The sequence below is a fragment of the Pithys albifrons genome, chromosome Z (assembly GCF_047495875.1).
Source record: "Pithys albifrons albifrons isolate INPA30051 chromosome Z, PitAlb_v1, whole genome shotgun sequence".
Lineage (NCBI taxonomy): Eukaryota > Metazoa > Chordata > Aves > Passeriformes > Thamnophilidae > Pithys > Pithys albifrons.
The window spans coordinates 25521839-25548143 of record NC_092497.1 but is presented as its reverse complement, the minus strand read 5'-3'; the positions used below and the strand labels follow the sequence as shown (position 1 = coordinate 25548143).

At 34.9% G+C, this 26305-nt stretch overlaps 1 protein-coding gene across 2 annotated transcripts in view; it reads right to left on the bottom strand.

Moving 5' to 3' along the window:
* Window positions 1–272: 272 nt before the first annotated feature.
* AP3B1 (adaptor related protein complex 3 subunit beta 1) overlaps window positions 273–26305 on the bottom strand; it is a 157426-nt gene continuing 131393 nt past the window's right edge. For both annotated transcript variants that reach the window (XM_071580024.1, XM_071580026.1), the window contains exons 25-27: window positions 19399–19496; window positions 14086–14224; window positions 273–2083 (exon numbers count right to left, since the gene is read on the bottom strand). In XM_071580024.1, the coding sequence (XP_071436125.1) occupies window positions 1930–2083; window positions 14086–14224; window positions 19399–19496 (391 nt within the window). In that variant the 3' untranslated portion in view covers window positions 273–1929. The remainder of the gene's footprint in view (window positions 2084–14085; window positions 14225–19398; window positions 19497–26305) is intronic.

Genomic DNA, 26305 nt, shown 5'->3' with positions numbered 1-26305 from the left:
AGAAATTACTCAGCAATGCGTGTGACTTACACAGCATTAATACACTTTGATTTATACTGTGGTATGAGGTGCAATTCTTGTTTGTTTACTCCTTTACAAACGAGGCTGAAGTTTTTGCAGTTCATTCTTTTCTCAGGAAGCATGTTTCTACACGTTCCCCTCACTGGGTCTTAAATACTAAGTAGACCAACCTGCATTTTCTCTGAAATGACAGTAATTTTTACAGTGACTCATTTTTCATCTGTTTGAACAACTTTCACATCACACTTGGAAACTAATTCAATAAACTTTATTGCAGGATTAGGACTTCAGAAAATAATGCAAACATTGATTATGTAAATTTCTGTTGAGGGCATAAGATTCTTGTTTCTTTTTCTGAGAAGTACCAGTTATTTTGGGTGCCAGCAAATGCTAAATCTACATTTCTCACAGAAGTACCACTTAAATGCCTTAGAAATCCAACCCCTCTTTAGAATTTGCCAGTAAGTTCCAGTACAAAGTTGAGCCTCCTTTCAGTTCTACCATATTTTATTAGAAGATTTTGGAAGAATTTAGAGGAAGCATGCAGTAATGCAACACTTCTGATGACATACCATTTTGTATCATCCCAAACCAGAACAGCACCACCTAGCATCAAGGACCATGCAAATGTCCTGGTGACAGCAAAAGGTTACACCTATCCAAATACCTTCTATGTAGCAGAGTAGTGAGTTACTGGGAAAAAACATTTTGGAAGGGAGGAGAACTGGTAAGAAACAACAAAGCTCAGCACCTTCAGTCCAAACCATGTAAACAGAATGTGAAGGGAAGGTCAAAATCAGTGACACCCAAGCTACAAGCAGAAAACTGGGAAAAACAAGTTGCATAGCTGTTTGTCTTCTCCAGCCTAGTTCAGCTGATATGGCTATGACTTTCTCTTTGACTCAAGTCCTGTTTTATACAATGGTGAGAGATGTTTTAATCTACTTTAAAAAATAAATCTGAAGCAAAGATCTGAACTATTCATTAAGCTAGATGACAGTATTTGCCACAATAGTCTAATTATCATTAGTTCATTTAATACTAATTTCTAATAATTCAAGCAGTATTTTATGAGTGGGCCAATTTGAAAACAGGTGGTTGCTGGCTTTGTTTATTGACAAAAATGTAACCACATAGCAGAAAATTACAACAAGAGCACAAACACTGGCTACCTTCACAAGAACAGTTTGCTGATGTGTATGTAGTGTCCAAACTTGTTTGTGTCTACTTCAGTTAATATGATATACACAATACTGACCATCTCTGTTATCCATTCTCTACCAAAATAAGAAGAGAGAGCTCTGCTCACAGCACTACATTACTGGCATCTTAACTAAATATTTGATAAATGACAGTAGGCAGGAACAATGTTCTTAATAGACGAGTTTAGATGTACAAGCATTTCTAGAAAGCAAACACCATTTTGCTGTACTTACTGTATTTTTACACTTACACAACAAAAACTCTCTGAACCATGTATTTGTATATGTTGCTAGAACCTTCTTGCCATTTTAACTCAGTTTTCAAGCAGTGTGATTTCCCTTGAACTTTATTACCTAATATTTGTCCACTATGGGGGGGGGGGGGGGGAAGTGATGGGGAATAAGGGTAGTGGAGGCAGGGAATAGAGAGGGAAGGACTAGGGTAGAACAAACAGGAAATACATTTGAAAGCACAGTTACATGACAGTAAAATATATGTTCTTTGGTTAGCAAGCAGAAAAAAAGGAAAGGACTTGCATACATGATAGATACACACTAGCATTCTAAAGCAGAAGACAAGAATGTCAAGAGTGTATTCTTCCCCCACTGCCAGATGGAAGGGCTATTATTATAAATGAAAGGCAGCAGTAGTGGATGCCAGGCACTTTTGTTGTGTGCCAGATTCTGAAGTCCAGATGTAAGCAGGTTACCCCTGGGACAGGACAGGCTTCAGCTCCCGCAGCAGAACAGAACCAATCACGGTTTTCTCGGTGTTTATGATGAGCTGTGCTGTAGAGCTCTCCTTCAGCTCCACTGTGACTAGCATAAGTAACCCACTGTGCACAGTTTTAGCTGCAAACCTGGAGGGTTAAGGCAAAATAAAAAAGAAAAGAGAAAAATCACCAAGGATCTTAAGGTCAAAGATTGCTAATATTTCTTTCCAAGAAAGTTAAATGAGCTCAAATATAATAATATACTTCCAAATTCACTGATGCATTTCAGAGGATAAACCATAAAACCTCCATAAATTCTTCAGACATAATTTGGGAAGCATTATGTAAATATTTTTGCATTTAAGAAGGACAAAAAATTATCATGAAAAATTTTGTATTTAGTAATAAAAACTACATTCTATTTAAATAATTTTAAGGTAAATTCTGATTCTTCAGTTCATCTACAATACTCATGCACATTGGCAACCTGTGCTCAGCTGTACAGAGTTTTCCATGCTTGTCCATCATCTGGTGCCCAAAAGACAATACAACTATGCTAAATGTAGTAGAACATATACAAAAAGCCAGACTGTTTTATTTTCTGAAAAGTGCCTCCTCCTGGAATCTCAGAAATTAAACTAAAACTAGTCAAAATTATAAACATATAAAACTATAATTTTGACATTATAGTAACAGAAAGACACTGAATCATTCCATCTATGAATTTATCTCCAGAACATGTAACCATAAAAATGTGACCAATTTCTAGATATTTTATAATTATTAAAAATCCTACAAAGGAAGTAAATTAAAAACTACCAACCAATCAGACAGACAAAAGTTAGTTCTAATGCACCATTACTAAATTCCAAGACACGAAGAACCCACTAATTACATGGAATTAAAAGCAAAACTAGCCTTTTAAGCACCACAATTGACTGAAAAGCCATTTTAGGCACAATGAACTTCTGTCAATCCTGTTAATTCAGTCTGTGTGCACAGCCAGGCCCAAGAGACAGGAAGCAAGAGGATGGCAACAGCCTCCATCTTTCCATCTTCTACAAGGAGCAGACCATGCGCTTTTCCCCCCAGCACTCCCCCCTTAGTTACTTCACAACAACAAAGTTGCTGCACATGGGCTTTTGAAAACACTAACAAGTGTAGAGCAGGTCTGTGACCCAGTCTGACCCCACTTTGCAGGGCCAATCTCCTCTCCTCCTTCTGAATGACACGTGTCTGAATCAGAGCCATCTGCCTCAATTTGCGCAACATCTTCAGCCACAATAGGACCCAGTTAGCCCTGACAACAGCTCACAATACAGCAAAATCAAACTGCTGGGCTGACAGCACGCTGTGGGCTATTCAAGAGCAAACCAACTGGTCAGTGTCTCCTGTCTGACAATTAGCATGGGCCTTGCAAAGCGCCTACCCAAGCCCTTGGGGATCTGTTTAATTACCATCAACATAAAGAAGGGAGTTTATCAGGAGATACTCAAAAAACTTCACTCCAGACTTAATTAAAATATTAGCCACTTAAGCAGGAAGCAGGTTCTCTTTAAACGAGAAATAATTTCTTTTTTCCTTTTTAAACTAAGCATATCAAAATCTCATAACACATTAAACTAATTAAGGAAACATGGGGCACTTCTCTAATGTCACCCATCACAGGTCAATCTATTTCTTTTGTCTGGATTGCAGATACATTCAAAGACCTCTCCCTTTAATAGGAGGTTATAAAACAATATTACTACTACAAAAATTACCTACTTAGCTAGTTGTATAAATGATTTCATTTATTTGCGCTGCAATGCAGAAGATGACTATTTCTCTCGCTGACTTCGACAGGGGGATAATTATAGAAACAATAGTCTTATTAGTCACTTTATTTACTTAACAGTTGTGTCTTGGGACAACACAGAAGCAGATTATCGCTGAGTATGCACATAAATAGGTTGGTAGTTGGCACTCCTGCTGTGTTCCATAGCCCCAAGGCTTGATTTTACCCTCTTTTATCAAAAGCTGAAAGTGATACAAAGTCAGTGTTCTGCGAAACCCAAGGTGGTCCGAAGAATCGGAGATGAGTTTTGTGCTGATATTTTTACACGTGAATTTGCGAAATCACATAGGGGATCAATAGTACTTTTCCATACTCCTGAACAAAACATGTAAAATCAATAAAATGTGAGTTTGCATGTGGTTTGCAAGATACAAAGGGTCTCATACTCAGATAATTTTACACAAAGTGTTCATACGCATAACTAGCAATGGATAATTCCATCAATGGACACCGATCTGGAATCGCTTGATGAAAAAAAGAATAGGAACACAACAGGATGACTTACTTCACCATTCAAATGCATGTATAGGAGAAGAACCACACAGTGCTTTTACAGCTGCTTTTGAACACAGGAAACTGAAATCTGTTCCTTAAAATAAGGAAGATAATCTAGTTTCTAAAAAGATTTATCAATACACTTTTGTGATCTTAAAACTGAACACAGTTATAATAGGATGAAGCAGTAGGCTTTTGGTTACAAGATGCTAGAAGTAAAGTCGATCTGCCAATTATTTATCTTTAAATAAATAAAATTTTAAATACACTGTCATTGAAGGATTTGAAGCTGTTCCTCCAACTAGGGACATGCTATTGTGTATAGGTGCTTATTCTTATCATAAACCCATGTGGATTTTCCGGAATGTATGTTGTGCTCAACTAAATACTTGGACCAGAAAGTCAATAAAAAAATATTCCAGGACCAATAATTAATCACTAAGAACATGTATTTATTCTTTGGGAGAAACTTTTATTTTCCCCACAAGGTCAGTAATGATTTTGCACTTTTTCTGAAAGTTGGTACTACCTTAAAGGTTAGAATTTGAATTAAAAACAACTCCCAAAAGCTAATCAATTAACCAAAACCCACTCAAAACCATCAACCTCCTCCCCCTCAAAAAACCCTCCCAAAAGATAATAAATGAACCAGAAACCATTGGCTAACCTAAGCCTTGGAAACTACACTGTAGTACATTTCAATCTAGAAAGTAAATTGATTGATTGTAGGTCCAAAGTAAAGAATTTGTCCTATGGACAAGTGTTAAAATAGGACATTGTATTATGAGCATGGTTTTGTTGAAACAAAGGATGCATCCATGAATGTGAAAAAGTAAGAAAGTAAATGATAACAGGATCCAGAAAACAGATGCAAATCATTTAGTTTCAAGATGGCTGTTTCTGCTCTGTGGCCGTTTTTCTTTCTGTGATAATATTAATTCTAAACATGATTGTACATAATTAAAATATTCAGAATGATTTGCAGCTGTTAATATTTTTCCCATTTACAAAAACAAAGACAAATTAGAAACATAACAATTGTGAGATACATTTGCATATTCTGAATGTTTACAAGTATTTTTTAAAAAGAATGTTAAATATTCTGAGTATATAACATAAATGTAGCTCTAAGTAAACAAGGAAATACATATTGAGAATCAAATTCTTAAAAACAACGAAGTACTGTATATTTATAGAAAGTAATTCGGTCTTTCAAGAGTTAAAAATCAAGAACATACTCTTGGTCATTTTCCATGCAAATAAAATTCCTTCATGATAACCAGAGAAAAATTTGATTTATAGTTGATATAAAGGGAAAACACAGAGTATCAGATACTACAATGTGACAGCATTTGCCACTGACCTCAAATACAGACTAGCAGTTATTTTCGCTTTATTTGTAGACAGAAGAGAGCTACACTATACAGGAGAAACATTTTTATGGGGAAAGGTTATGAAAATTTCATGGTAGTGAATATATGGCAACAGACTAACTAACTTAATACGTGCTCTTTAAAATTCAACATTTGAGAAAGTAAATTTACTCACTATCGTGATATTTACAGCAGTGTAGGGTTCATTATGCATAATTCAACAGCATTAAAACATACACTCTCTCCTGTCCAGTGCTTTTCTTCCTCTTTGATTTTTCTATTCAAGGTACATTTTCTTCTTTTTCTCTTCTACTGCTTACCAGAAACAGTGACAATGGCCCATGGAAGCTAAAACTTTTTTTTTCCTCCACCCTTTCTTTAAATCTAGTACATGAAGCCTTCAATTACTGCCTGCTGAAGCAGACAGAATCCTATTAGTAAGGAAGACAATCAGAAGATGCAATGCCCTGCCCTAGCTGTAGAAAAATAATTAGTCCAAAGCTGACAAACATGTAATCAAGTTATGCAATGAATATATTCAAAGGGGAAAAATACTGCTGCAAATTAGTCTTCAATTCGTAAGTATAAGAATAAATAACTATGAAATACCTTCCAGTACTTTCAACAAAGATATTTACATTTATTGTTTCAGTACTCCGAATCTTCCTCTTGCCCTGCTATGTACAGGTTTGAATTCAAAACATTTTACCTAAAAATTGTTTAAATTAGTAATTACTTGTATTCATTCTCTGAGTAAGCCTTAGAACACAGAAAAGAAGTATTTGGGTATTAGTTCTGACCTAGGGATGGAGTAAGCTTAATACTAAAACTTAAGCAGAAATATATTCAGCAAAAGAAGAATCTTTTTGTTAATCTGGTGATTTTAATATTAGTTCTTAATAATAAAATTTGATTAATACTTACCTTAAAATCATATTATGATAATTTGACATTTTCTTTTTCCCACTACATTTCATGCTATTCAAACACTATTTTGAATAAATTGTTCAAAATACCTAATTCAGTACCAGAATGTAATTATTTCCAACATTATCTTTTTTGGGGGTGTAATAAAATAATGAAATTGTGTAATTAATTGCCATCAAATTTATACTATATTTTTACCATGTTTATTTCTGTTGCCAAAATAGACTTTGACTCTGCCCTCAGTTGCTACTAAGCAGTTGCACTGTACCTCTAACAAAAAGGCAGAAATGCAAGGAAGTCATCTGAACTTACTGTCCAATTCGTAGCACTACTCCATTATGTTCAAAAAGATGATGTGTGAACTTTTTATCATCCTACAAATTTATCTTTAGTTAAAAAAATCAGCATTTTTATATGCAGCTATTTATATCTTCTCCCCAAACCTTGCGAGCTAAAGGCTTGAATGAAAATATTTGGTCCTCAGATGTACAATAAACTAATGGTAATACTTGATCTATTTTGTTTTCTCATATAGTCTATTCCTTTTTTTTTCTTATAGAATTGGGCAATTAATATAATAAGTATTTGAGAATTACAGACAGTCCATTTTTAAAACAGGCTATAAATTTTGATTTGCAGAAAAATGATTTAATTCCAAGAAAGTAGATTACCTTGTAGAAATATATTAAAGGATTAAACATGCTAAGAGATCTTTACAAGCAAACATATTCTTCTGCCGAGTTAGTTTTTTAAGTGTTAAACGTTTTCTGTTTAAATAACTGGCTCAAAGGGTTCCTGTTTGTTTTTCAAAGAAAATGCTGCACATATTTATCACTTTACAGCATTCAGATACAAAAGCAGTGCTGTCCTCTAGTGGACAGCAAATAAGCCGGGCTAAAAGAATCTATTTTGATTAAACTTGCATCTAAAATAACCCACTCATATACTTTTAATGTTAACACCAAATTTAATTTCTTGAAGTTATTTTTAAATTTTGTAATTCACATGCAAGCTCCTTAAATCCAACATATATCTACAATTTTAAAGCCATTAAAACAATTTTGTGTGAAGGTATTCCCTTGATCAAGTATTTTGTACCAGTTAACCAAAATCTTCCTATGATGATAATGCATGAAAACTGTGTGAGTATACACAGGCCTCTTTTTTTAGCAGAAAGAGCATTTCATATTTATAACATTCAGTTTTAATTTTTTCTAGGAATACAAGTATTAACATAAGAATACTGACGAACCAGAAAGACTTCTAGCTCTGGCTTTCAAAAGAAATATAAATGGTCAGCCTAGCTGGGCTTTTTTTTTTTTTTAAGGAAAAAGCTAGAATTAATTCTATCATAAATCAAGAAAACATAGAAAGTTTACAACTTCTGGCTAAAATGAAGGTTGAAATACTGTGGAAATGGATACACTACACTGTTTAAAATTCTGTCTCTACAGGTAAAGACTACCAGGGAAACTGTTTTGCCTAGGGTATTTAGCTCTCTAATTAATTCCTACTTGAGAAATTAGGAAGCAAAATCAAGGCTGCATGCCTATTACAAGTTTATTTACTCAGCTACCCACTGCAGCTCTCTAAAAGAGTAGAAAGACTGAGCCCCACAGCTAAAGAACCACAGAAGCAGAACAGTCCAGGTAACTGCATCAAAGGAGCTACTGCCAGAGGTAGATTTCACTTAATTTGAGATCTCCAACAGGCTAAAGGCTTAGTAAAAAACATTAGAAAAGGTGTGCATGTGCACACAGAACAGAAAAGGACTAAAAAAATGGCTTTGAGGATTTATAGACCTGTCTGGTGTCAGCAGCTGAGGACCTATTTTTGGATTCAGGTGGAATAACTATAAACAACGTATATTTCTCAGAAATTTATACATGGTGCTTATATGTCCTCAATAGATGTGTATTCTCCTTTCCAACTGACATGTTGGAAGCAGATGCAGCTGATAGTGGTGTTAAGCTCATGGGGTCTGATCACCAACTTTCTGCCTGAGAATTCTTACAAATTTAATGCAGATTGGAAGGTGATGTATACAGAGGAATTTTCCAGATGAAACCCTTTAAATGGGTTTTGACCATGACAAATGTACCTACATATACATATATGCACAATCACATACTTCCCACGTTAAATGTTGCTGGCTTAAAAAGATGTGGAGAGGATAACTGATTACTAAGCACGACATTCTCTCATAATCAAAATTGTCTGTAAACAAAACCTTCTTTCCTTTGAGAATCAGTCTGCCAATATACTATAAATGGGACATGACAGGTTGCAAAATGATAAAAAGGGGTGAATACAACCAGACTGTCAGGCTGATGCATGGAGTGGGAAATAAATGCTAGTGAAACACAAGTATTGATCCTTGGATTTCAGTGTTTTCTGTATTTTAGGCATTTTATGTAAGTTTCTGTATTTGGTCTAGTTGCTTTCATGTTCTTCAGAATTTCAGTGCTCATTCATTTCAGTGTTTTCTGTCATACTACACGACCTATACAGTATATTCTTGATTGTGCTAAAGGAAACAAGCCTACACAAGACAGGTGGAAAACATTACATATCTTCAGTAAGTTCTTACTCATAAAATCAGGTAGGTCATGGATACATTAAGCAATGGTATACTACATGCAGCAAACTATGAACAATTTGCATGTCTATGTGTTTTAGTCAAGCACCCTTAAAAATGTAGGTCTCAGAAGCTGCACAGTCACTGCATGCAATGCTGTACTTCAGCTAGTTAGACTTGCCCCAGACACAAGCAGAAGTGCTGTTTGGTACTTCTTGTTCAAAATCTAGCTTGTTTGCTGCTAATTCAGGTGTCTACTATGATAACACACTAAGAGATGACAATCCTCCACGTGTAAATTCTGATGATGTCTAGAAATCACTATTATTATCACCACTTCCGTGATTTTAATTGAAAAGGGCATTAAAATCATTATTTTAAAAGTGTGAAATGGCTATTCTGAAGCATCTTAAAAGCTTCAGTGTTGAAAGAGATCTAATTTTCTCCAGAATCTCACATTGTCCCGTAATGGGTTGTTGAAATAAGAGACTTGACTGTGTCAAATTAGAGGAATGAAAAGAATGCTATTGTGTCTCAGAGCACTGGTCAATGATTAAGGCCATCCTGACAAATCGCAAAATGTATATGACTAGAGATGTATATAACTACTTTCTGTTTGCAATCGAGGATTCCTTCCAAAATAGAACAGCAACAGACCAGTTTAATGGACTATTAAATTAGTTAAGGCTGACTAAAATTCATTCTTCATATCCACTCTGATGGCTTCAAACTTTTGTCTCATTGACTGATTGGGCAATGTACAAGTAGTCTTCAAGAACGGAGAAAGCCAAAAAGGAGCCCCATTTTGCATCATTTTGTATAACCACAGTCATTGAAGGAAATAATGGTTGAGAGTACAATGCATTCCATTTAAGAAATGCTTTGGAAAGTGGAAAGTAGAGAGGCAGACAGCCGAAGATGGCTGACTCTCCATCCCATTACACATTATATTCTGACGTCAACGGAAGCATACAAATATAAAACAAAATGAAAGAGTGAACAAGCAAATCCAGTTTGTGAACACGGCTTTGAATGGACTTTTCTGCCATGTGCTTACTGTTGACACATTAAAAGCTTTGGCATCATATTTTGTATATAGTGGAGAAAAATGTATTCCATGTATATTTCCATTGCCTTTTTCCCTTAAGCCAATTTAGCCTGAAACACCTCTCCTTCACACACAGACTTACACAATAGTAGGCAATATTTTGACACTTTCGAGAGGATCATAAGAGCATTCAAGTCTTTCCAAGATTAGTCTTCAACTATTCTTTTCATTCTACCACCACCTGTTGGCTTTTCCTATGTTCAAAGTGAAGCAAAATTAAGACTACTTATCCTTGTAGGAGGTTATGGAGCTGAAAATTAATAAAGGAGGAAGGGACCTGAGGAACTTTTAGATTATTTGTCTAAGAAGAATAAGCAACGCATCCTGAAAGTAACACTAGTATGAAGTGCATTTCTGGGTAAATAAGGTATGTGTTTGTTAAATAAAACTTGACTGAAAATCTTGAGTTGACTAGTGTCTTCATCTCATCACGTTTTGAAATAAAACAGCCTAGAATATCTTTTTTTGATATAAAAAGAAATCCATGTTATTGCCCAAGTAGAGACAAGGACCTCAAGTGATGGTCTACAGAGGAATCGACTTGATGCATACTCTTGAGGACGGAAAAATTCCTGGTATGTTTTGTGCCAAGATATATAGATATAGATATAGATATAGATATTAAGTATGAAGCTTTTCAGCTATCACTTCAAGTAAGGCAGGACAATTCAGGGTTCATAACTAGGCTTTGTAAATGCAGATTTGGGAAGGGCTCTCCCCACGTGGGTGTGCCCTTCCAGCCTGCGCAGTGGATGTTTTAGGTGAGGCACAGCGTGTGCAGAACTGGCCCCACACTTTAACTCCTCAGGTCCTTCTGCTGCGGCTGAGCGAGCTTGGACAGTGACAGTGAAATCCTCAGGACTAGAACCTACAGCCCCCAATATTCCCAGAAGGTCTCCCATCCAAGTACTAATTGGGGCTGACCCTGCTCAGCTTCCAAGATCTGATGGAATCAGGCATCAGGGTGGCATTTTACTGCCGAAGACAAGACAGAAAAGAGAGTTTAAAGCACAATCAATGGTATTATCTGGAATTTTGTTCTACACTCATTTAACAGTTAAATTATTACATTGCAACTAAGTACAAAAATTTAGTAGCCATATAGTAAAGAGAGAAAAAAATGCATTTGAAAAATATTACTATAGTGTGATGTAGTCTGATATATAACTGATGTATTTTACACATTTACACTTATCTAATTTTAATTTGGTAACTGCATGCTATTCTGTTGATACTGGTTTCAAGTATTTACTTTCAAGTCTTCCTTATATTTTCTCTAAGTGTTTTTACTTGGTGCAAAAATGAAATCCTTAGTAGGGTTAATTTAAGGAGCAGTAATTGGGTTCCACCAGCATGACACCTTTATCATGAATGTGAACATGTTTAGACTAAACAAAACCAGGAAACACACACCTGCTCATATCCATTACTCTTGCACTTGTATTAAACTGCACCATTTCACTTAGAATGAGTGTCTTGCATTACCAGGTGATGACCAACTAAGAGATTAATATAATTTATGCTGCACAGTGCAGAACGTTAGTTTAAAAACAGTGTTTTTGCTGTTTAAAAAAGTATGTAACGTACTAAGAACTTCCAAGAAGTGAACTGAAGGAATCCTCGTAGAATAGCATTTACTGAGTCTGTAACTGCTTTGTCAAGATAAAAGGTGGCTGTTCATCTAATTATCCTGAAATGGTGGAGGTACCACATAAATAAAACATGTCACAATTCTTGCATCCATGAGACTTCTGCCAGAGGAGACTCTATTTTTGTTTGCTCTGATGGTGGAGTTCATGTAATCCAAACATATGTGTACTTTAGATACATATGCAAAAAACATTTCAGTCACTTGTTTCACTGTTTTGAAAGGATTCATCATCTAATTTCTATCTCAAATATTGATTCTTCTGAATCTACAATTACTTCACTTTAATGATAATATTATTATTTAAATGACAAACAGGTTCATTACAGTATCAATTAGGTAATATTCCTGTTTCTGTTCTCAGTAAAATCTAGGTGCAATTATGACTACAGTAGCTGTGAACTCCAGTTACTTGGGGTGAAGCAAATGAAGGCCTATTTTGTAAATGCCTGTAATTGCTGGGCATTTCTTGTAGGCCATTTATATTGTAATAAATGATTTTTTCTTCCTGATAGATGTTATAGATGCAAAGTATTCTTCAAGTACTATGGCACACTGAATACATCCTTTTTTGAATACCAAAAAAACAGAGAAGATTTCAGGATGCTTTATAGCACTCTGAATACTTCAGCTGGACCAGAACAAGCCTTTAACCACTGTCTCTGAAGTTGTGTACCGAACAGGAAGTGTACCTTCAATTTATTTACTGTTGGTTATAGACTCTATTGTAGAAAACCTCCTTTAAAAAAAAACAAAAGAGCAAAAGAAAACAAGACCAAATTAGAAACTTATCTACAATCAAGAAACCTGTGGCTGATCTAGGAACTAAGCTGTTATTTCAGGGAGCCTTTTTAAGACACAGTCAACAAAACAATCCATCCCTATGTGGTAAGTCTCATGTGACAGATAGGGTAAAGATGGAGAACACCTTCACACTGCAGATACTCCAGTCTCTCTTGATTGACACTCTCACCTAGTCTTTGAATTGATGTTGAGAATGCCAGCTATACAGACAGATCCCTCAGGGATGCAACAAATGAGGACTCCTTCATGGAGGAGCAGGTGTCAATAGTGACAATCATTTCAGTGCAATTGCACTAGCTGTACCATGTTTTTATGGTGAAACAGAATTTTATCATTGACCATATCAAATACATAGGAAAATCCAGCTGGGTTAATGTTAATGCTATGCAATAAAAATGCCTAGCAATGCAAAAGAGACTAAATCCAACAAGGAGAAATATCAGATTATTATTTTGGTGTAGTCTATGGGATTCTCACAATTCCTAAGAGCCATTTCAGTCAGGAAAATTTCAAAGAAAAATACTGTTCTTTTCTTTAAACGAAGACACTTTACTCTTATTGAAACAGCAGAATTCAGGGGGCTACAGAGATAATTCACACTCTGGAACAGTTTTAGTAAATGCTAAGAGAGATGTATTTGTTTTCTTATTCCAAGACCAGAATAACAGCTTTCAGTTACATCTTGCTGTTTGTAATTTGTATCTACTCAGTTTTCCACGTATGGCCATTTTCCTGTTTGTTCCTGTCAGAAGTAAGAAGCCATTCCAATTCACAGGACTAAATATTTTGAGTCAATCACATTAAAAGCTGTCATTAACCAACAATCACATCAATTCCTCCGACATTCTGTATCACAACTTTTGGATGAAATGGATTCACCTACAAGTAACAACTGGAATTTTGACAGGGCCAATGACTTTCTTGGCTGGTAACTGGTTTTCCTTGCATATATATTTGAAGGTCAAAAAATAACATAGGAAGAACAAGTTGCTTCTCTCAATGATGTATTTGGAGCAGGTTACTTACTATCGGAAAAAAAAATACAAATTATAACATAAAAAGGACCCCGTGAAAGTACTGTGCTTTAAAAGGCTACTTTTCCCCTTTGAAACAAAACCAGGAAAGGACAATTTCCTCTAATCATGTATATTAAAGTACAGACATTTGATTGTTCTATATACACTCAAATTGAAGGCCTGCAGAGTACTTAGGCTTAAGTTACTATCTGCTTAGGATTATATATTACAGTGTAATTGGGTATCTTCTCTGCCAAAAGTGTGGATAATGAAACTTTCCCTAATATTATCAAATATTGATGAATTTGAACAAACAAATTAATATTAGAAGATGCTCCTATTTTGAATAACATGCAATCTTACCTGTGTATGTTATCTTCACCAGAAGAGACTACACCCAGGTTTGCTGCTTTCAATACCCTCTCAATTATTACAAGTCTAGCAGCATTCTGTGGAGCAACAGCTATTGTAGTAGATATCTCGTTCATTCCTGTCAGCATTCCTGAAACATTAAGTATTCAATTACAAATATGTAAGATTTGCTTGCTTATTAAGCATAAAACCAAAATAAGATACATCTAACAAAAAGACATATTTGCATTAAAAATTAAATCATTTACTGAGAAAACAAAGAACTCACATCACTAGTTTAATGTATTACTTGCAATGGCCTATTATTAGAAACAAATTTACTAATAACTGAACAATGATACATGTGATACTAACGCAACTGTGAAACCAAAGTAGTTCTTTCTCATAAAAAGCTTAACTTAAAAGAGCAACATAAATACGAAAATTAAATATTAAGTAAGGCTGATTTGGAAAAGTCCAGCTTAAGTAAGACCACATACAAAGACATCTTCTAATATTTCAATCATAAAACCACTGCATTTAATTATAATTTCATATCCAATATCTTGAAATTCAGATAGTATTAAATGGTTCAATTTAGTTCTTTAAGATTCAGTCATCACATTAGAAACTGGGAAATTCAGTTAGTATACAGCTCTCAAAAACATCATGATAAACTATTTGAGTTAAGTAATTTGAATATCACTTCAAAATGGAATAGAAACCAAGATTATATCCAAACATATAATAAAGAAAAAGTAAAGAAAAATGTGTCATTCAAAGACAGTTTAATAAAACTTCCACCTTTGTCTTCTATCAATATCCATTGTTTAGAAGAATGATTTGCTGGATGCTCATGTTGATTAAAACACAACAGTAACTACAACTTAACACTGTGTGTGCTTTTACAGTATGTTCAGAAGCTGAAAATGCAGACAAACAAAGAGTACAATATTTCAGGTAGAAACATGAAGCATCTGAAATGCTCGACAACACTAACAATGAAAACCATGGAAAAAGTCTCAAAAGGCTAATGTTTGGGGCTGCACCCACAGTTCTAACCCAGAGCAAATAGTACAAAGATGCTTAATAGCGCAATTAAAACAAGAAATCCTACATTTTAATGCCCCTGAATGTGGAGCTGTCACAGAATAAGAAATACCCAAATAAAAATCGAACAGCTCATAAGTAAATAACAGGATATTTTTGAAGAGAACAAAAATAAGTATACAACACTTACAATGATCAGATTTATCATAGGAATAGAACATTCTGTTTCAAATTTTTTAACTATTAAGCAAAAGCCTTAAAAACTACATACGCAGACTAAAACTGCTTTTAAACAGAGCACAGGGACTGACATAACACTGCTGAGAGATGTGTGTACTTATATAGGATTTAAACCTCCTCCATTAAGCTCTATTGAAGAGCAAATGCTGAATAAATGAATGCAACTATGTTTATGTTAAAAGCCTGTTTCCCGCAGCATGTAATTAAAGGAAATGTTGTACAAAGCCAGTACTTTTGTCAAGCTCCTGTAAATGGAAAGATGGATAGCACTCAGAGAAGTGAATGCATTGCTTCATATTTAACCTTAACACTCTTGTCATTAATGGTTTGTCTAACTCGTTCTATAAAAGACAAGGTACTGCTCCATTGAAGTAAAATTAAAAAAATCAACTAAACCATGCTTTTCAGAACAGAAGATTCATTATTGTCGACTAATGTATTGGCATAAAGCAAAGTAACATCCTATCAAGTAAGGCACACATTCAATCTGCTTTTTCACCCCCCTTTATTTTTAACTCATGCTGTTTTATTGTTATAGGCAATTTGTACCACTCAGCATGACAGTGTAAACTGAATCAAGATTAATTTACATGCAAAAGAACACTTAGGAGAGCAGCGTGGTAAGCAAATGTATTGTCTCGATTGCTGAGGTGGAAAAGAACCTGGAAATAAAAAAGGGTGCTCTAATTAAGGAGCATCAAATATGATTGCTTGGGGTAGTCAATGGCCAGAAAACAGTAAATGTCCAACCATTTAAAGAATTAACATCTTGCTTGTTAGGAAAACAAATTGTCTATATATAATTTTAATAAAATTAGGTTAACTATCTGTTTACTTAACCAAAATTGGGTTTTGTTGGGTTTTAGTTTGGTTGGTTGCTTTGGGTTGACTTTTTTTAATGATTCAGGTATATGCTTCTAAAAAATGTTGACAAAATTATTTTAAATCATGTCTCCTGAGGAAAAAAAAGATTTTAATATTTAAGTAGTTTTAACTGCCTATTTAAAAAACACCTTCTTAAAAAGTCTGATTAATATCCAGATAAAACAATAACATGACATATTTAATATTGCTTGAAACATAAGAATCTAAGAAAATTCTAATCAGAGCACAAAGCAGCAATTAGTCTGGGTTAACTACCTGATACAAATAACTGCACATATTTTAAATAATAAAAGAAAATTGGAGAAACTACAGTCATAGGGTAACAAGGTATATTAGCTACCACACCACTCCCTGAACTGAGGGAAAGAGAGTTTTGCTACTGATTTTTAACAACAGTTAAAATTTGGATACAGAGTTCCCAACAGTACATCTTTCACTCGGGCAGAATTCTTGCTATAGAAACTTGGCTTTTCATGGGGAAGTGATGTAAAAGAGGGTATAAAATCTTCAGGCCTGAACAATCAGTAAAAAATATTTAAGCAGAAAGGTAAAGAGTGTTTGCAATACCATTTTTATCCATGCATTCCAAATTGTCAATCACAACAACCACTAACTCAGCTGCTGCTCAGGGGAATTACCTCACCAGAGGATTCCCCATCTCAGGACGGAAGGCAAGGGAAGACAGTGTAGCAAGGCCAAGTGTATCTTGCGCACAGCATGTGGATAAAAACAGCTTTAGAGGTTCTGCTGCTACCACCAGATAACATTCACAGCCATGAATATTCAATAACCTGTCTGTTCCCCTGTCCTTATGCCATCAGAAAGAAAATGTACATATACCAATATAACAGATAACGCAAAACAGCAGAGTGTAATTGAGTAAAAATGTGTAGCAATGAATTGTCTTCTACATAGCTGTACAGTACCAGCTATTTCCTCTTTAGCATTCTGATTAGGTTACACACACAATTTAGATGTAAAAATCCTTAAAACCCATATGTATTTTCATTCTCCCCCAATGTTATCTTGCATTTGTAATATCCTCCTCACTCCTTCACTATTTTTCACCTATTTGTTCTGGTTGGAAATAAAATAAGGCATCTCCAGGTACAGGATTTGAAACATCTTATGTCCAAAATCAAACCAAACCAAACCAGAACAGCAACAACAAAAAAAAAAAAAGGAGAAGCATAAGTGAAAAACAAGTTATATAAATCATATTCACTTAGAGAATACAGACAAATTGAAGTCAAACATATAATAGAATAATATATACCAACTTCAAAATTGCCCTGCATTTATTATTGTAATTTGGATTTTTCATTTAGCAAGATCACAAAGTAATTCTTCCCAAATACCAGTTGTTCCTTGATCTTTGCAATAAATACTTATGCAAAATGTAGAACTGAGATCTCTATTACCAAGAATATTCTGATACAGCTGATATTCACAAGAAAAAAGATGCAACAGAAAAGGTTTTTAAACCTGTGGTAAATTTGCCAGCCTGCAAAGTCCTGCATCAAAGAATGAATTCAGGAAGACAGAGTGAGTGATACAGAAATGCCAAGAGACCTTCATGGATTTACAAATACTTCATATAAACAAATTTTCAAATAGCTTTATTCAGAGTAGCCTTTCTGCTCTATTAAACATAGCAAACAGCTGCCAGATTTATTCAGACAAATAATCAACAACCACAGAAGTAAAATGGCAGAAGAAAAAGGAATTTTGGCAACAACTCCACAGAGGACCACTGCTATTCTCCAAGTACACTTCTTCTATGTGCTCATGGTTCTGTATGGCCAGTCAGGAGGAAAAAAAAGCCCTCAGTCACAGTAAAGCATACAAAAACTCTATCAAAATATTGCAAAGCAAGCAAATATAGAAACAGGGAGGGGAGAAGCACAATAACCTGCCTTCTTTTCACTACAACCTCAGCTACAATTTTTAGAAGGGAACAGTTTAAAATAATGTGGCACAGCCTTGTTCAATCACTCACCTTGGTTTGCTGAGCAGGTATAAAGCAGAGAGGCAGGCTTTAGCCAACAAAGGGTAAGAACAGCAAGTAAGTATCAATTGGTTACGAAAGCAAAGCACAATTCTAACTTTTCACTACAACTATAAGCTTAACTGTAGATCATCTAGGCAATATTTAAACTACTTTTCTAATGACTCAAACATACAAGAGCAAGAAATGCTCAAAAGCAATAACTAATAATTCATAACGTTACTCATTGGTGTTCTTGACTGCTTGATGAATATACTGAGTTTCTGAGCCTTACACAGCAATAAGACAGGATCCCGTGGGTATATTCTCATGTCAGTGTGAAGAGATTTACACATGTAAAACCCCATACATTGAGATGGATGAGTAAACACTCCTACATTTGAATGCAACCAAAATGTAATACTTTATATTTTGAAAAATCCAAGAATCATATCCATGTTAAGGGTAACAGTATTGACTATTCCATTTAAAACACAGTCAAACCTAAGCACAATTTTCTCTAATTATTTTGCATAAAATATTCAAGTCACTGAAAGTGTTGTGGATGTTTGTGTTTGGACTAGCACCAGAAACCTACATTCTTTAAAGACACAGTATTAGAAAAATTCAGAAGTATGAAAACCATGTCACCTTTCCAAAACAGTATTCCAACAAGAATAGGTTTTTTTATATGAAGTGTCTGAAAGTGAAAATACTAAAATCATCTTCAAAATAGCTGAGGAATGGTTACACTAAGAGTGTTTGAAATTAGCCTTGGAATGAAGACTAGTAAAAACAATACACCATAACAATGTATATTTGGTTTACTTCATTGAGCTGGTGTTTCAATTTTCTGCATTACTGTTAGTAGGAAAGACATTCACATTTCATGACAGGAAGCCAGAACTCTTTGAGCCAAAAGACTGCTTCAGGGTAAAGGGTGGGTTTTGTGCTTTTAAAGGCACACTGAAAAGTTGTCAAATTTCACTGCACATCCTTTTTAAGATATCTTTAAACTGCTTCTTAGCATCAGAGTGAATACTAACAGTGACTAACACAACCACCTACAACAGGAAGTACTTGGTGTATGCTTGGAAATTGAAAGGTACACAGTCCTCTTCCCATCCAAATACATTCAGTGAAGCTGCTGAAATATTTCTCACCTTGCTCCTTCTTAAAGTCTTTCTCTGACATAGTGACAGGCAAGAGTAGCTCTCCAATGGGGGGCTGAATGCTAACATTGAAATGATCATCCTTTGTGCTAGGAAAAGAGAAATTACAGAGAATCAACCAAGTGCTTCAACACAGATTAATATATACATATCAGCTACAAATTTTCTATGGAATCTTTAGAAAGTGTAAGAGCTACCTGAATGATTTCTACCTCGTTAATCTGAAAGTCTTCTATCTTCTTACATTAGTAAAGCTGATCAATTTTCTTCAGTAAAAATGTAGTATTAATACAGTATGCACAGCCTTTTATTTCTGAAAATATTTCTTATTCTTAAAAAAATATTTGTTACTCATCAATGTTTATTTGTAATCTACAAAGCATCACACTCAAACTAAATGCTTGCAAAGGACAAATTATTGTGCATTTTTACAAATAATTTAAAAGAACTGTAGTTCACACATCCTGTCATCAGCAAAACCTGTCACAGAAATAGGCCTAAATGTAGGAAAGGTGTAATTTCAGGCAAAAGGATTATTATCGTCTGAAAAAAATCAGAAACATGACAAACAATAAACATAGTAGTAAAGAAGAAATATCGTCAATAACTTAAATTTGGCAACATTTTATGTATTTAGACAAAGCCATACATGTACATGCACACTGGAAAATGGAAGAACTTGAGACTGTATTCTTAATGGCAAGGTTAAAAAAATACTATCACCAGAAGCATACTACTGTCAAATGCTACAGATTTCTCTTTAAGAAATACATATAACACAGTGAACTTGCTCTCTGTATTCATTCACTTCTCCAAGTTTCCAACTATTTTGTCTCAGACTTCCTCAAGTCTACAGAGACTCAAGACACATTCACTCTGCTATGTTTCACTGACTACCTACACCATAAGGAATTTGCCGAGCAATTCAGGATCAGTACATCCAGTCAGCATCTTTGTCAATGTTTTGAGGTCTGAAAAAAATTTTTAGCAAAGAACACTTTTTAACTGATGCACCACATAGTCAATATATATTGATTGCTGATATGCCTCAGATATCTTACTTAAATACAATGATACAATTATTAGAATGGAAAATACATTTCATCAATTAAACATCCATGGTATTTAAATTAACCTAAAACACATATAACTGTTTTATTGTAACTCTGCAACTTCAAAATTCTGAAACAAGATAGACTGATGAAAAAACCCAGGACTAGATCAATAGTATAGAAAACATATCTGTCTCCTTCCTAAAGATGCAAAATAAGCCACCTGAAAACAGAAAAGCATTTTACAGCCATGTTATTCATTATTCTAATATTTACTGTACTTACTATTTTCAAAAGCAAATGCTTAAGACCAGGTACATTCTTACATTCTAGCTTCTGATATGTTACAATTATGCTTATGGATGCAAACTCAAGGATGGACTGTTCAAACAAAACTCAGCACTGATGCCAACTTTTTTCAGAACTGCTATTTACTAAACATACAGAGAAACAATCCCTCCAAACATGGCTAGTATCTCTCTTGCAAAGAATCATTTACAAAATGTTGTTTTTGAAAGCTAACAATTCCTACTTTCCCCACCCTACTATAAATACCATCCATCTCTAAAGTAATTTCTATAATAAAAGACCAGAAATTGTTTGATTGGCTGGCCTGATTAAGTGCACTGTAAAATAAGAAAGAAGTATTTTTTTCTTTAATTTTTCCTTTGAAAAATGATTAAGAACTCAATCAGCTTAAAAGCTGACAGAAGTGTCTTTAATCAACTGCCTCATTAATTTTTTGCTGTTTATATCTACTACTTGGACTATAAGCTTAACACTTTTAATAATACCTTCATTGGCACTGTTCAATTGATCATTCAGCCAATGTTAGGTTTCATATTTAAGCAAGGTGTGCAGTACATAATTCAGCACGAAACAGATACACTGTCTTGTGTACAATGATTCATGTCTTTAATTTCCTGGACATGCCATTTGTACATAAACCTGACTTACAACATCAATTATTAGATTGTTTTAAAATAATTATAATAATATTTTCACAATAAGAAGGAATAAAAGCATGAGCATAGCTTGGGTTTTATAGGGCTGTAACTGCTCAAGAGGACCATTCAACACCTCTGCTGCTAACAAACATTCCACTTCCCTTTCCTCTAGTGAATAAATAGCTAGTATATATTCTTTGATAAACGATGAACTCTTCATCGCCTACAAATAGATATTCTAATTGCTGGTTGTTCTTTAAACCACTTTATTCTTAATTTCACTTTAATCAGCATCTGGTTTACTTTGCATTACTTTAATTCTGGTGTAGTTCTGTAAATTTTTCAGCCAGCGAAAATCATCTTTCCTTACAGATTCTTCTTATCAAGCACTTCATAGGTTAAATATACAACTTATTTTTACTGGTCTGCATCTCTTTTAATGCATTGTTATATTAGAGACCTCATAATATCTAATTTAACAAAAGTAATTTCATAATACTATATAACCACAGAAAATTCAGAAGAGCCATTAGGAAATCACCTGCTCCTACCTCCTGCTCAGGGCTAGTGCCAGGGCCACTTTGGTTCACACTGCTCAGGGCCTTGTCCACTGGAGTATCTCCAAAGACGGAGATTTCATCGGACATCTAATGGACAAGTTTAATAATAAAATAGACTCTTGCAGTACAACTACTGAAATTCCCTTAATACCTACTAAACTAAATTCCTATGTATTTAACTAATTTATTTGTATTTTTAATACTGTAACTAGTATACATGATGCTTAAACAAAAAACTGCAGAGATTATTTGAAGCTTGAACATTAACATTTAAGAACCTGGTGGACAACTTGTTCAAGCTGCACTGAAACATCTCTCAGGTGGTGCTGCTCTAACTTTCCTGGAAGATCAAGCTGAAGAAGCTTGCTAGAAAAAAAAGTGCCAAAAATTCCTAGGCCAATGAAATGCAACTGCTTTCAGATTTCAAAAATTAAAGACTCCACTTTCTGGTATTAGCAAGTGCAACTGGTAAGTTGCCTTAGTGGAACATGAATGCTTAATGAGAAGTCTTCAGAAAGAAGCTCAAAGAATCAAACATTTGGGATGTCCAAGAACAGCACCTTGTCATTAGTTGGCAAAATCTGTTTTGCATTTAATTGTGAACTTAGGGGCAAAAAACGTTAGACATTTTTACCCTTACTTATGCCTTAAAAAATGTTAAACTGTACATACTGTATTTTTCAAGCCTTACGTCACTTTCATGATTCAAAGATCACATTACATCATCTTCTGATGCACCCAATTAAGATGAACAGATCAGAGACAATAATGTTTCCACCAGAACACAGGCAGGCTTACTAGCTCTGTGATAAATGACACTGCAGGACTAATACTCAATCCTTTGGAAGATGTGCAGTTCTACATTTTCTTTAGATGGTTGCAGTGGGAGCAGCTAGCACCTGTCATTTGAAACCAGTGGCTATTCACTCTTTTTTTTTCTTTAAGAATTGGCTCCAAGGAGCTTCTAAGAAAGAAGTTACCTGCCATAAGACTTGAGGACAATGATGGCAAAATCTTCTTTAAAACTAAAGCAAATAATGTTAATACTTGTGAATGAGTTCTTTGAAGATTCCACAATAGCAGTGAGTTAAGTCTTAATTTTGACGGCTTTTAATAAATTGTTATTATAATAGGAGACTGGAGAATGTTCGTCTTGCTCTCTATACAATCCTTTTTTGTCACTCCCAGTAGCTGCTAGTCCCAGAATACATCTATCCCAAACTAGCCTCCTGTATTTGTCTTGTATTCAAAAAATCTCCACAAATAATAAAAAAAAAAATAATTGAAATGGAGGAGCAACACACTACGTTTCTGCAAAACAAAACAAGGAACAGAGAAGTCTGACGCACTTTGCTCACAGTCTTGCTGAGGAAAGGGCAGCATCCGTCTTTTACAAGAAAAAAGGCCAAAGAAATAGAACAAATGAGAGCAGTTGTCTATGTCCACCCTTGTTTTTTCCAGGTCAGTTATCTTTCTCATCGTAATTGTTTTCTGGAACAGGGCCAACTGACTACTAGAGTAATGAAATAAAGAGAATAGTACTAGATATCTTGTCTTACATCTATATGCAACTTGGTGATCTGCTGACAAAGCACTAGGGAAAGAAACAGCAAGAAACAAGTGAAACTACAAGCAACAGTGAGGTGAAGACAGTACTGCATCTCTAACATTAGCTTTAATATATTCCATAACATATTCCACTACATAATTTTAATCAGATGCTTTTATGCAAGCATCTACACCTGAATGCATGCTTGCACTCAATAGAAATACTGACTGCTACACAACTGATCCTCTTCATTTACTCCACTTTGCAGAAGTTCTGCTTGAGAAGATTTCTACATCAACACAGAGTGAAGTAAGTGAATTTCATGCTGCAAAAAATGTCTTCCTTGGAAAACAAATTTTAGAGTAAAATCTTTTACAATAAGATGGAACCTGCAGAGAGCAGATTGAACAAGGTTTTCAAATCTCATTCATGGGATTTACTTCATTTAGGAAAATGCTAGATTCTTCCTTTTACGCCAACCTCTTCTGCAGTAATCATCAAAATGTTTTCTTTATACAGTCCCAGGCAGATGAAGTGAACAGACAGGGTTTTTATTATCAGCATAACAACAGCAGAAGAGTATGTACAGGGTACTAGCTCTTCTAATGACACTGGAACATTGGAAATCCCAATATAAAGCTGCTTTCATTCCATTTCCCTTTTTCTTGGGAGCTCTGAATGTACCCTTTGCACTGAAACCCTGAGAAAACTAGCACAAGAGATGCATGGCATGGCCCCTTCCCTATGCCAAGTGGTTTCAAAGAAAGCTAAACAACACCTTACATACTTATCAAAAGAACAGGGAAATGACAAGAAGAAAATGGGTGCTCCATAAATCAATTTTATCTTCAAAACTGTGGTTCTTTCATAGTTTTAGGAACAACTAAGACAATTTTGAAAGAGAGGATGAAAAGAACAGGGAAGAAGAAGTAAAGACAAGTTTTCTTCTTCATCTTTCAATGTAGTAAAGAAGGACACCTCCCCTTCACCTTGAGTTATTCATCAAATACTTACAAGAATTTGAACATTTGCCTATCAGGTTTTACAAATGCAGAGAATTCATAATGCTAAATATATGTACACACAAGATAGAACCCTCTGTCTCTAGAACCATCATTGTCTTTTTTCCCTCAAGGGATTCAAATGTCTTCATTCCAAGGATCCATGCCCAAATTCTGACACGGAAAAGCTCCCAAATCTTTGTTCAGACATCTGAGAAGGCTGGTAAACTGTGAGAAAGCCCTGAGAATATCTCAAACGCGGAGACATGCAAGACAAAAAAGATAACATAATAGACATGGTAGCATTGTTAAGAAGGTGATCACTAAGATGTGGAAATTTTTAAAATCTGACTAGGAAAAAAAAAGTAATTCCACATTCAGTGGAGTACTGCAGTTAATCTGTTGCATCAAGGATACATTCCAACCTTTCCTCTGCTCAGCTGATGCCTTCCTGCTTACCTAAGGCTGAGGTCTCTTACTAGGATGGTGAAAACACTAAATTTAACTACAATTTAACAAGCTAGAAACCTACACTGCCGCTCAGTTAGCCAGTAACAACTTGCTTTAAACTTCTAAATTGTGTATATCCTGCTTGCAGAATGAGAACAAAGTAATCCAAAAAGAGAGTAACACTCAAAAAAAAAATCGTTTAAAAGACTGAGTTCCGCCATTTATTCCTCTTTAACACTCTGCTTGAGAGGCATTATCATGCAGAACACCAGCAATGCTGAAGTAGTCTGCCTCTGCAAGAAGATGGCACAAGAAAAATTGCAATGAAGAGATATTCTCCCTAACAAGTACATAGTGTGAACATCCTAATACACATTCTAAATAAATGCATTAGGCACAGTTTCCAAGTTAAGGCATTTCACTTATTTTTAATTAGATATGTGATCTTGGTAAGCTTTGCTTGACAAAACCAGTATTTGCCAGGGAGGTCTTTCAAAACTCTGCCCTTCAAGCCTCTCTGTAATGCAGTTTCTCCTTCACTGTCCTTGAACTTGTACAACAAATTGAGAAAAGGATCTAAATATTTTATGACTTGTTAGTTTTTTCCTTTATACAGTTTGTATTTATCGAACCACTTAGTACCACAACACATCCCTAAGCAGAAAGGTAGTGTTTGCTATGCAAAACACACAGTCCATGATTGGCATCTAAGACCAATTGATCTACCCATTACCACTACGTCCCTACCCCCACAGCCTTTACTACAAAGCTATTGATTTAAACACTGCCGATCGGTTTCCATTTTCTGATTTTGGGCAGGCCAATTAAGAAAGTGAGTAATTGTGATTACATCGCTTCAGGATCAATTACATTTGATGCAAGATAAAGTGCTCCTCTTAGAACAGCATAAAGAAAATTGTTATGATCAGGAACACTGTACTGCTGACAATGCTTCTAACAAAAATGTAAAGTAACTGACACTGTCTTTCATAAAGCTATGTCAGTAGGAAATAAAAGAATATCAACACACTTTGCACAGTATTTCAACTATGTTTTGACAAACTTCTGCAAGTCATTCCTTCTTTCAGATGAAAGCTTTTTAAGAAGTATGACAAGTTAAAAAGGCTGCATCTGAGTTGCCCAAGATATTGCTCCCAAAGCATCACACTGCAAAATTTCTTCAATGATATTGAAGATGAGTATGACTTTAAAGAATGTATGTTTTCAAAGAGCAAGCCCAATCCCATGAACACTTTACCTATTTTTATACTATATTCTAAGAACTAGTGACAAAGGCCCTATCAATTACTAAAGAACAACGTAAGCAATTCCTATTCTT